The following is a 12,756-nucleotide window of genomic DNA, read 5'->3' on the forward strand; positions in this document are numbered from 1 at the left end:
TCATTGACATCACAGTAACGGGCACCATTCCGAAACAATTATTCTCCCCAGTAATCTTTTTCTTTCAATCATAACATAGAACTCTTACAGTCAATAAACCAACAATCTGAAAGTTTATAACAAGGAAACAAAACAGTATAAATGTCCAGAGCTGCTCATGAATATACAAATTAAAATTTACAAGGTAGGAATTTTAAATAGGAAAAACTTTTTGTCCTAAATGTAATCCAGTCCTTGAATAAAAGTATACATTTTGTAATTATTTTAATGGCAAAATTTTAATGTCATTTCTTTTGTAGTTTAAAATGTGTGACTAAGTAAAATGTGCCTTAACTATCTTTGAATGAAATATTTGAGAAGTTACATGATGGTAAGATCCTGTCCAGTAAACTTGATGGTTTGTACTAACATTTTCTAGCATAGAGCACCTTCGGTTTCACCTAGCACAACCAACCAAAGAAGCAGAGATATTCATGAGAGACTCAGAGAGAGAGAGAGAGGCAGAGACACAGGCAGAGGGAGAAGCAGGCTCCCTGCGGGGAGCACGATGCAGGGACTCGATCCCAGGACCCCAGGATCACGCCCTGAGCTGAAGGCAGATGCTCAACCACTAAGCCACCCAGGCGTCCCTACACACTACCCAGACTTATCCATGTTGGACTTTCTTTCTATTTGCCTTGATACCTCTCTTTTTATAAAAAGAAATAAAACAGTGAAAGTACCGCTTTTACCCATTCTTTTCCCTCCCTTCCTGGAGATAACCGCCATTCTGAAGTCACTATACATTATTCCCATGCATATCCATCAACAGTATGTGATGGTTTTTTGTTGTTTTTTTTTTTTTTTTTAAATAATAGAAGTGATATTATAATATACAGGCTTTGATCTTATATTTTACATTTAACTTCTGAAACGTATTCCTATTGACAAAAATAGGCCTGATTCATTCATTTTAATGTGGAATGCATTGCCCTATTGATAAGTAATTATGTATATTATTTCCAATTTCTTACTATCAAAACAATATGCACTCGTTCCATTTACTAGGTATTGTCCAAAGGCTTGTCCAAGTAGGTGCATTAATTACACTCGGTAACTTTGAGGAAGAGTTCCTCTTTCTCTGTACCCTTGTCAGTATTTTGTGAGGTGGGTACAATCCATGTGATCGAAGTGGTGTGTAAATGTTAGGTGATTGTATCGTTCCCCACTGTGAGTGATGTTGGGCCCCTTTCCAACCTTTACCATGAATTACCTGTATGTGTATTTTAAAAACCATGTTTGTCTTTTTCTCACTGGCTTGTAGAAATTCTTTGTGTCCTTCAAACATCATATGGTCTCATTCATTTGGGGAATATAAAAAATAGGGAAAGGGATTAAAGGGGAAAGGAGAAAAAATGAGTGGGAAATATCAGAGAGGGAGACAGAACATGAGAGACTCCTAACTCTGGGAAACGAACAAGGGGTGGTGGAAGGGGAGGTGGGCGGGGGGTCGGGGTGACTGGGTGACGGACACTGAGGGGGGCACTTGGTGGGATGAGCACTGAGTGTTATGCTATATGTTGGCAAATTGAACTCCAATTAAAAAAAAAAAGAAATTCTTTGTGTCCTTGATAGTGATCCTTTGTCCATTACATAGGTTTCAAATATCTTTTCCTAGTTTGTGACTTGGCTTTTTTTTTTTTAAAGATTTTATTTATTTATTCGTGAGAGACACAGAGGGAGAGGCAGAGACACAGGCAGAGGAAGAAGCAGGCTCCCTGTGGGGAGCCTGATGGGGGACTCGATTCCAGGACCCCGGGGTCATGCTCTGAACTGAAGGCAGACGCTCAACCTCTGAGCCACCCAGGCATCCCTGTGGCTTGGCTTTTCTTTCTTTTTTTTTTTTTTAAAATATTTTATTAATTTATTCATGAGAGACACACACACACAGAGAGAGAGAGAGAGAGAGAGAGAGAGAAGCAGGGACACAGGCAGAGGGAGAAGCAGGCTCCATGCAAGAAGCCTGATGTGGGACTCGATCCCAGGTCTCCAGGATCACATCCTGGGCCAAAGGCAGGTGCCAAACAGCTGAGCCCCCCAGGGATCCCCTGGCTTGGCTTTTTATTCATCTGTCATGTCTGGCTAAAGAGATCCCTTGGATTTTAATTGAGTCAGACCTATCGACTGTACCTTCACAATGTGTGCAATTTTAGAAAATCCGAAGAAATCTTCCAAACCACAAAAGTATAGGATACAAAGTCATATAAAAATGAATTGCGTTTTTACGTATTCACAGCAAGCCATTGGAAGTAAAATTATCATCTGTGAATAAGGGAAATTTTACTTCTTCCTCTGTGATCTTTATGCCCTTTTCCCCTCTTGCCTTACTACACCTATTAGAACCACCCTGACAACGATAAATAGAAATGAGGGCAAGCATCCTTGCCTTGTTCCCAGTCTTAAAGGAAGAATGCTCGTGTTTTACCACAAAGAATGGTGCTGGGGTGTTTTTTTGGTAGATACTCTTTATTAGCTGCTGAAAGTTCCTCTCTATTCCTAATTGTTTGAGAGTCTTCACCATGTGTGAGTATGAACTTGGTTTAATGCTTTCAATGCATTTGTTGAAATGACCGTGGTTTTTTTTTTTCCACTTTTTCTGTTAATGTGATGAATTGCATTGATTGATTATCTGATGTTAAACCTTCCTTGTTTTTATTTTATTTTATTTTATTTTATTTTATTTTATTTTATTTATTTGACACACAGAGAGGACAAGCAGAGTGAGCAGGAGGCAGAGGGAGAGGGAGAAGCAGGCTCCTTACTGAGCAGGGAGCCTGATGCAGGACTCGCTCCCAGGACCCTGAGATCATGACCTGAGCCGAAGGCAGATGCTTCACCGACTGAGCCACCCAGGTGTCCCAAACCTACCTTTTTTTCATTAGACAAACCCTTCTCATCCATGATGTGTTACTGGTTTTGTATGTTCTTGGATTCAGCTTGCCAGTATTTTAAGTATTTCTGAATCTACATTCATGGTGGTGTTTCGTAATTCATAATGTATTTGCCAGGTTTTGGTATTAGATTTATGCTGGCCCCATAAAATGAGCTGGGGAGCAATCCTTCTTCGTTGTCCCCCCCCCTTTTTTTCCTTATAGTAGTTGGTGTGAGAGGGGAGCTCTTTGACAGAATTTTAGAAACCACCTGAATGTGAAATTTACTTTGCAGGAAGACTTTTGCTAGTAACTACAAAATTTTCCATAGAAATAGGGATATCTAGATTTTCTATTTCTTCTTCTGTCCATCTGGTAAATTGTATTTTTCAAGGGATTTCTCCATTTCATCTGAGTCATCAGATTTGTGGGTGTAAATATTGGTATTATTCTGCCTATCAGGGATCCCTGGGTGGTGCAGCGGTTTGGCGCCTGCCTTTGGCCCAGGGCGCGATCCTGGAGACCCGGGATGGAATCCCACATCGGGCTCCCGGTGCATGGAGCCTGCTTCTCCCTCCGCCTGTGTCTCTGCCTCTCTCTCTCTCTGTGACTATCATAAATAAATAAAAAATTAAAAAAAAATTTATTCTGCCTATCACCCGATTTTCCTTTCGAATGTCCGTAGGGCTACAACGGTAGCCCATCTTTCATTTCTGATATTGGTAATATGTGTGTTCTTTCACTGTTTTCTTGACGGGTCTAGTTAGAAACATATCGATTGTTTTTTCTTTTTCTCTTTTCAAAGATCCAGTATTGATAATCTTTTCCTTTTTTTTTTTTTTCCACTTCTGTTAGTCCTTGTGATACTGTCTCACAGGTCCTAGAAACTTTGTTTTTCACCATTTTCACCATTTCTGTCCTTCCACCATGTGAGTGAGGCAAAGAAGACAGCTCTTTGGTGGAGCTCTTCTTCTCTTTTGGAAGAGAGCTCTTCCACCTGTGAGCAAGAAGAGAGCTCTCCCCAGAAGGCGACCGTGCTGGCATCGTGATCCCGGCCTTCGAGCCTCCAGAGCTCTGAGAAATAACCGCTGCAGATGAGCCACCCCGTGCATGGTCTGCTGTGACAGCAGCCTGAGCACAGCAGGGGCCAGACACACACGCTCATATCCACTTGCAGGTTTTCCATCACTACACAACATGTATGTCAGAACATGACGGAGCATGACACACTCATGTGTGATCACATGGCTTGTGTTTCCAGAGCTTTGAACACTATCCGTGCCTGTGTTTCATCGGAGTCACACACAGACTGGGGGCCTGGAGGGAGGCCCGTTGGCTTAGGATGATCCCCGTTCACACTTCTGCTCCTGGTGTAATCATTACTAGTGCCCTGTATGCTCTGAGAAGTGTCCCAGTTTGGACAACTCAGGACACGGTCACCTCCCTAATGGGCCTCCCCTGGCCTGGGGGGTGGAGCCTGGCCCAGCCTTGACCAGGATACCGGAGTCTCACCATTCCCCAGAGGCCTATGTTGTCTCAGCCTCCCCTGAGACAAGGAAATTGGAACAAAGGACTCCCTGGGGATGATTTGGGTGACGTACGGGAGTGCAGGGAAGGGTTCTACAAACACTGGGGATTGATTTCACATGACCAGCGATTTGTAGAGACCAGCGATTGAAGGCGCACAGGGAGGGCAAATGTAGGCCTAGGGTGGGGATGGAAGCGTGGGCGTGTGGTTGGCACAGCGGACAGGGCTGGGGGGGGGCAGGGCCCCGAGCACCAGGCAGAGGCCATGGGAAGCCCGGTCAGGGTGGAAAGGGGAAGGTCCCCGGGGCCCCAGCTCTCCGGGTCTCTCCCTGGGTGCTTCCCCCCCCCCCCACCTTTGCGAGAAAACCCAAGTGAAGGTAGCTCTTGGGCTAGATGCGCCTCGTGTGCGCTGGGGCTGCCGTAGCAAAGGCCATCGGACTAGGTGGCTCCCGCAGAGAGAGCTCCTCCCTCACAGTGCGGGGCCACAAAGTCTGAAATGAAGGTGCAAGCTGCGCCCCCCGCCAGGGCGCTGGAGAAGGTCCTTCCTGCCTCTTCCACCTCCCACAGCTGCAGGCAGTCCTGGGGGGCTCCTCGGCTCTTAGCTGCATCTTGCCCACCGGGCCCTCCATCATCACATGCCGTCCCCCTGCGTGTCTGTGTTTCTGTCCTTCTGGGGACACCAATCATATTGGACTAAGGGCCACCCCACTCCTGTCTGACCTCATTTTAATTTAAGTACTTACACTTGCAACAACCCAGTTTCAAATAGGCCATGCCCGGTGGTTTCAGGGAGGATATGGATTTTGAGAGGACAGTCTCCACTCCAGCACACTGGGAAGTCACTTGGTGACAATGGCTTGATTCACAGGGAAGAAATCTGAAACCCGAGAGCACAGGGGCTGCCCAGCGCGCCTGGCAGAGGACCATCTTCCGCCTTCCCTGGCCGTCCTCCTGGGACATGGCTCAGCGCAGTGCCAAGGGCCAGCATGCAACAGGTGCAGGTCGGGGGCATCTCCATGTCCCATGCCCCGTGCCAATGCACTGCCAGAGCCCGGGCTTCCTGTTGGAGCTGGTCCAGCTGCTCAAGAAAGGCCCATCCGGGTCTGCAAGGCGGGGCTGTCAATGAGGGGCCTGGCGCCCCCAGGCACATCTGCTCCCTGGCTATTAGCTCTGTTTATTTCTAACTTATCGCTCTTCCTTTGGTGTCCTGGTCACCAGCTCACTCATTCCTGGGAAACTTTCCTGGTTGTCACAGCAGCTGGGGCTGATGCAACAGCCCCCAAACCCAAAGGAGCTCTGGAGTCAGGCCAGCTATGGTGAAACCACCAGCAGTAGGCTTTGGTCTAGACATCGGCTCCTCCGAAACCCGAAACAGGGGCTGTCACATGCGCCTGTATATAGTAGGACAGGCACTGGCCCAGTGCTGGGGGCGGGAGGCACAAGGCCCGTGATGGGGGTCCTGGGGCTCAGGGCCTGTGTTCTGACTCACCAGGGCCCTCTGTCCTCTACCGTCCCCTCTTCCAGAGTTGGTGGGGGAGCCAACTGCACAGTGCCCCCCAGCTACCCCTCCATTTATCCACACCAAAGACAGGAGCCTCCAGGAAGTGTCTGAAAGCCCCTCTCCAGAAAGCAGGAGGAAGTTCTGTGCAAGAGCACAGAGGGAGGTGCCCACACCCAGGGCAGCTGCAGAACGGCGTGACAGCAGGTCAATAGGAGGTCCCCGGGGAGGTGTGTGATCCCAGGGCTAACCTAGGCGTGCCGATTAACCGGGCTGTGTATCTTTTCCCTCCATCTGGCTCTCTGCTGCCTTGAATCACCAAGAGTGACAGTCTCAGGGAGCCGAGAGGCAGCACAGAATATGTGAGCTTGTGTAGGTCACGCCGACTCTTGCGTTTGAGTGTTAGCTGTTCCTGCCCGGAACACCCTCTGCCCCTCATCCACCTGGGAGCTCCTCTTCACCCCTCAAGACCCAGTTCAGACTGCACTCGCAAAGAGAAGCCTTACTACGCTGCCTCGCGATCCCCACGTCAAGCCTTAGTCTGCCTCACTGGCCTGTGGGCTCTGGGGTCGGGGGGCTCTGCTTGGTCCTTAGGGTCCAACATTAGAAGGCTGAGCACTTGCCCTGCACACTCAGTCCCTCCTTGTGACACAGACATGCCATCGGCCGTGCGTTCTGCGGGTGGGAGGTTGTGCAGCCCCAGCGCTCAGGGCCAGACCACCCGCTGCTCGGAGCTTCAGGGAGAACCGCACCTTCCCTGGGACACCAGCACACACAGCTCAGGGCGGGAAGGATTCGGAGGGGCAGGGTCCCAGGACGGTCCAGACACGTGGCCAGGGAGACTGTGGCAGAGGGAAGGCTTGAGAGGAGGAGTTAGGGGCACACAGGCAGCCACTAGTCAGGGTGGGGCTGGCGACAGTCCTTGGGCCTGCAGCTCTGGCCCTGGTTTTCATTCGTTCCTGGAAGATGAGCTCCCCAACCCCCCAGGGTCAGCAGTGAGGCTGGAGAAGGCTACAGACCTGTGAGCTCTGGAAGGCACAGTGGGGCCTTGAGACCCCATCCTCCGCCCCTGGCTGGAGAGTTTGCTAGAACAGAGGAGACAAACACACAGGACCTTCCCCCCACAAACACTTCCCCAACGCTCTAGTCCCCACGGGCCAGCTCGGGCCCGCTGGCCGCCGAGAGGTCTGTGCTGTCCCCGGCTGGCAGCCCAGCTCAGGCCCTGCTGCCCCCAGTGCCTCGGCTGCCCATCCATCAGACCCGAGGGTCCAGGCCCCCCTGCAGGTGATGGACGGACAGATGTCCCCAGGTGCCCGGCTCACTCTGCGTGTCCCCCTCATGCAGCCCTGGGAGCGGGGTGTGTGTGACAGGACAGCAGACTGGGGCCCATGTGGTAAAGTGACTTGGGACCAAACCTCTCAGCTTCCCATCGGAAGTCCCACAGGACCCTGTCTCCCCACGGGGGCTCTCCAAGGGCAGGGGCTTATCACCTCAGCCCTCCAAGCCCCAGGCTCAGTTGACATCAACTGAGTTCACGGAAGCAAAAGGCCGGGTGGTTTTTCTCTGCGGTCGTGGCTGGGCGCTGGCTGACGGGGAGGATTTGGGGAGGATTCGGGAAGATTCGGGGAGGATTCAAGGAAGATTCCAGGAGGATTCAGGGAGGATTCGGGGAGGGACAGCACCCATACGGTTCCTTCTCCCCAGAGGATCCCAAATGCGGTTGGGTGGAGACTGGGGCACTCCAGCGGCTTCAAACAGCTGTCCCTTCTGAGCCCGATTCTGGGGTGTTTGCACTTTCCTGGGACCTGGCTCAGCTCCATGACCCTGCCAGGCCTGAGGATGTTGTGGGGAGTGGGAAGGCAGAGGTCCATCCAGAAGAGGCTCCCGGGGATTTTCTCTACAATGATCTTTTAATAACGCAGCTCCTGTCATCTGTGAGCTCGGTGCACGCTCTCCTGCGGGGCGCAAAGCCAGGCCTTAAGACAACACAGGCAGTGCTCTGCCGTCAGCCTGCACTTGTCTTGCAAGAGGGGTGCAAACCAGGTGGAGGGGGTTGGGTCCTCATGGGCTAGGCCTGGGCTGTCACAAGGTGGGACCCAACCCTGTTGCCAATGCGAGCACAGCCAGGCCCCTCAGTCACCGCGTGGAGGACAACTCTGTGGACAAACTGGGGTGCTTCAGGTCCCCCCCAACCCCGCAACCCCACCTGGACGCTGAGGTGACCAGCCAGGTGCACCTGCTTCCAGATCCTAGCTCCGTCTGGTCCATGAGAGGAAGCCCCAACGTGCACCTTATAATGTGAGCCTCAGTTCATTTCTCTGGACCATGAGCATAATTATTCCCATCTCGTTTTGATAGGTTGTGGTAAAATAATTTCCAGGATATGCCCTTCATTTAAAAAAAAAAAAAAGGCGGATGAGCAAATGTGTCTCGTAAGTTCTCATTTGGGTTAAAAACGTGCTTGGAAAAGATAAAGAAAAAGAGAAAAAGAAAACGTGCTTGGATATGGAGAAAACTTTTCTGGAAAAATACCTAAGAAAGTGTTAAACAGGGCCGCCTGGGTAGTCCAGTGGTTGAGCATCTGCCTTCGGCTCAAGTTGTGATCCCAGGGTCCTGGGATCGAGTTCCGCATCGGGCTCCCTGCAGGGAGCCTGCTGCTCCCTCTGCCTGTGTCTCTGCCTCTCTGTGTGTGTCTCTGATGAATAAATAAATAAAATCTTAAAAAAGAAAGAAAGAAAGAAAGAAGTGTTAAACACAGGTATCTCTAAACGGGGGAGGGCTTTATTTGGTATTGTCTGATTTTTTCAAAACCCACTGCATGCATCCTCTTGTTATCAAAATATTACAATTTATTAAATTGAATTTAATTAAAATATTGAGTAAGTTTACTGAAGACGTTTATGAAAGCGTACTTAATGATAAAAATAAATCTTGCTGTCAACAATAAAAACAGAAAGGATGGGATTTTTAAGAATTTCGAGGAGGAAACGAGATCCGGGTGCGCGGTGTGCCTGACTCGCCGGCGGGCCCCGTCTTTTCAAGTCCCCAAGGCCGGTCTGGGACTCCGGGCACTGTGCTCACTGAGGAGGGAGCCTCCTGGACTGCTCCTGCCTGGGCTGCTGGCCACTGTCCGGCCCTGAACTGAGACTTCATCCTCTCCCCGAGGCCGGCCGAGCCTGGACCCATAGCCCTGCTCCCCGGAGAGGAGTGGAACCCAGAGACTGGAGTCTGGCCCCCCCGCTGCTTGCTACGGCCGTGGGGGCGAACTGCCTCTCGCCTTCAGGAAGACAAGCCGCTGGGGGCTGTAGGGCCCTGCGCCGGGAGAAGTAGGTGCGGCCAGAGCCAGAGGGAAGGGCCGTCCCCAGACAAACAGAAGCCAGAGGACCTGGGCAAACACAAGGGTATAAATGCGTCTTCTGGGCCGACGCGGCACGATCTCTGAGCGGTCGGGTCCCCAGAGCCCACCCGTGACCATGGAGGCCAGAGTGCTCTGGCTGCTGGTGGTGGTCCTGGTCTTGGGGTCCTCCAGCTTGGCAGTGGCTTACCAGGGCCTGGGTGAGTACTGCTCGGACTTCCTCTCCACTCCGTGGGAAGGAGGGGGCTGGTGGCAGAGTGGGGACAGAGGAGCATGGGCAAGGACAAAGGGCCCAGGCTCGGGGGCTTCGTGGGGGCTCGGGGCAAGGTGACCAAGCCGCCTTGTCCGTTAGTAACTTCCATTCACCGGAACCACACGGTCCCTCTCAGTAGCACCACAAACTGGATCTTGCTGTTTCCATTTTACAGACAAGCAAACTGAGGCTCAGAAAGCGAGTGACTGGTCGTGGGCAGCCCTCCCGGGCAGGGCTGGAACCGGGTCAGAACCCAGGTCTGCCCGGCCTGCTGGCAGCTGCTGCCAACCCTATGGCCCCATTGCCCTCTCGGCCGCAGATTTCTGAATTACCATAGAGGTCTTTATGCGCTGTGCTGGCACGTTTACGGAACAGAAAGACCGGTGGAAGCAGTTTCTTCCAGAACATTTTCGGTACACGCAGGCAGTTTTCACTCAGCGCTGGCACTGTGCCTGCAGGTGGGGGTGGGGGCGTGACTATCCCATCGACCCAAGTTTGAAGAAATTAGGGTGCGGCTCTTATCAGGTGCCAGAAGCAGTGGTTCCCAGCCGGGGTGCCCCCCGGGTCACCTGGGGAGCCGTGCACCTGCTGTAGCCCGGGATGCCCCCACCACGCCACACCGTCTCGGGGGTCCCAGTGGGAGCGACATTCGGGGCCACGGGAATGAGAATTTTCCGGGTAGCAGAGATAGGAAAGGATTTCGGGGATCTCCTGCGGTTTCTGTTTTCCTAAGAAAAATCCCGTCAGGCAACGAGGCAAACGTTGCAGAACTGGCGCCAACATAGGCTTGCTAGAGACACAAGAGTTGAGGATGGAAGGATGTGCCGGGAAGGTGTGACAAACCGAGTAAATGGGGGACAGGGGCACACAGAAAAGGGGCAAAAATAGCTCGCATTGTGTCTTCTGTTTTGAGGGTGTATCGCCTATTATAGTATTTTTTTAAGGGGCCAGTTTTTTGTTGATCAGTGAAGGGGAACTCTGTTTCTGGGTTCAGGGGCCCCCAGATTTCCAGGGGTTCCTGCCAGCTGGAGGGAACCGCGGCCCCGTGGGCTCCCCGACAGGGCCCTGGGGGCGCACGAGTGCGAGGGGCGCCCTGGCAGAGACCAGAGCCCCCCCGAGGGTGTGAAACCGTCCACGGGTGAGGGTCGTCCTCAAGCAGATGCCGGGGTGGGGCCGGGGTCCTGCACCTCCACCCCAGATGCTGGGGGAGGCTGCGCGCTCGCAAGATGAAGTCAGCAGACCGACCCAGGCCGGCAAGGGCTCCGGGTGCTGACCGGGTGTCGTTTGGGACAGCGACGAACCTGTGCGAGGTGCCGCCCAAGGACAGGGTGGACTGCGGCTACCCCGAGATCACCTCCGAGCAGTGCGTCAATCGGGGCTGCTGCTTCGACTCCAGCATCCACGGGGTGCCCTGGTGCTTCAAGCCGTTGCAGGACACAGGTAAGCGGCCCCAGGGGGAGCCCCCAGGTCCCCAGGAAGCCACGCACGCCCGGGCGGGACACCCAGCGCCGCGACTTGTCCGGCGGTGGAGGCCTCGGTCAGAGGAGTCGTGCCCAGGGCAGTCGGCGGCCCGTGGCGGTCCCAGCTGTCCCTCTGCTGAGAGGTTTGTGCCCAATCTAATAGCAGCTGTTCCGAAAAGATGTTCAAAGTCAAGGCACAACGTCGAGGGAACCAGTTTAAAGACTGTCCTGGAGGGAAATGGAAAATGCCCAGGCCTGGGAGGCCGGGCCAATGCCTGCAGCCGCATTCAGCAAACACACCCCTGCCCTTGTGACGTGGTCCTGGCAGGGCCGACGGTGCAGCAGCGGGCACGGAGCCGGGTGCCCGTCCACACCCCGCCGTCTCCCCCCGCCCCGCCTCCACCGAGGGGCACAGGCGCCCGGTTCTTTTTTTTTTTTAAAGATTTAATTTATTCATGAGAGAGAGGCAGAGACATACAGGCTCCCCGCAAGGAGCCTGATGCGGGACTTGATCCCAGACCCCAGTGCCTCAGTGGTGCAGCGGGGGCAGGACACCCCCTGTCCGCCGTGAGCAGGTGTCGGCGCATGCGGGTGGGTGCCGCCCTGGCTCCATCAGCACCCCCCACCCCAACATCTCGGGCGTGAGGCCTGCTATAAGCCACCTGGCAGTCCAAATGCCTTCTAAGGACACAGGCCCCTACTTGGAAGTAGGTCCCTTCCTGGAGTCAGTACCCGCCCTTTGTCCCAGGGTGATAAGGGAGTGGGGCCCACCTTGCAGCCCATGCGAGCCGCCCCCGAATCTACATCGATGATGCCCGCCCCCTGGCCCAGTGCCCGGGGCCTCCTGCCCCTTCCTGGCAAATCCAGGCAGAGGCCCAGATAAGGTTTTGGGACCAGGAAGGGGTTGTCCATTGCCTCTTTGCTGGCTCTCCTCATTCCTTGGGGCCCCTCCGTGTGGGGTGGGGGCTGAGGGTCCTACCCCTTCTCCTTCGGGGGCTGGCAGCCGCCCTGCTGAGGCCCATCTCTCCTATCACCTGCCCGAACCCCTAGGTTCCGGTGGGCTCTTCTTCGGAAGGTTGGACACTCAAATCACTTTCCCAGGGACTCGGGGTGAATGCAGCCCCAGGCCCTGACCTTGGAGCCTGTCTTGACCTTGAGAAGCCAGGCACCCGGTGGGTGGAGCCGAGGCAGGTCGTGGGGATGCAAGCCTGTGCTTTGTTTCCAGAATGCAGATTTTGAAGCAACGCCCTCGGCCCCGGACACCCTGGGAAGCGACCTCCCCCACTCCGGGACGCCCCGCCTTGTCCCCTGGCTCATCCCTGCTTCTCTCTCACCCTGCTCCTGGCCAAAGCTAGCTCCTGGGGCCTGATGTCTGAATGAATAAAGATCCCCGTACTCAGCACGAGGGCAGTTCCTCCTTCCTGAGACTCGATGCTCTTGTGTTTTATTTCTCCCAAGCGGCTCTCCTTTCTCAGCCTCACCTCCTTTCTCAGCCTCTGCCACCTGGGGGTGGCTGGAGGGGGTAGGAGCACCTCCAGCCCAGGGCCTCCCTCCTGGGGGGGCCTCGGAACTGCGAGGTGATCCCTAAATAGCTGCATCATTTGCGTGAGGCTGTCAGAGGCCTCAGACCAAGCCCTGCGGAGGGAGGCAGGGAGGCCGAGCAGCCTCTTCAGTAGGCCAACCGCCCCCTGCGAATTCCGAAAAGACATTTCAAATGTAAGTCTCCAAAAAAAAAAAAAAAAAAGGAGGATTCA

The 12,756-nt window shown here is 53.5% G+C and overlaps 1 protein-coding gene across 1 annotated transcript; it reads left to right on the forward strand.

Annotated features, from left to right (window-relative positions):
• The first annotated feature begins 9,328 nt into the window (after positions 1-9,328).
• TFF3 (trefoil factor 3) lies at positions 9,329-12,434 on the forward strand. The gene is made up of 3 exons (XM_025983349.2): positions 9,329-9,489; positions 10,836-10,982; positions 12,228-12,434. Exons 1-3 carry the CDS (start codon positions 9,342-9,344, stop codon positions 12,239-12,241), a joined length of 309 nt encoding a protein of 102 aa, XP_025839134.2. The 5' UTR covers positions 9,329-9,341; the 3' UTR covers positions 12,242-12,434.
• Positions 12,435-12,756: the final 322 nt, after the last annotated feature.

Source organism: Vulpes vulpes, chromosome 15, assembly GCF_048418805.1.
Source record: "Vulpes vulpes isolate BD-2025 chromosome 15, VulVul3, whole genome shotgun sequence".
NCBI lineage: Eukaryota > Metazoa > Chordata > Mammalia > Carnivora > Canidae > Vulpes > Vulpes vulpes.

Excerpts from the sequence above, each read along its gene's own strand:
- TFF3 (XM_025983349.2), top strand. The coding sequence starts at position 9,342 with ATGCGTCTTCTGGGCCGACGCGGCACGATCTCTGAGCGGTCGGGTCCC. Across the intron at positions 9,490-10,835 it reads AGTGGCTTACCAGGGCCTGG|CGACGAACCTGTGCGAGGTG; the intron begins GTGAGTACTGCT and ends CGTTTGGGACAG.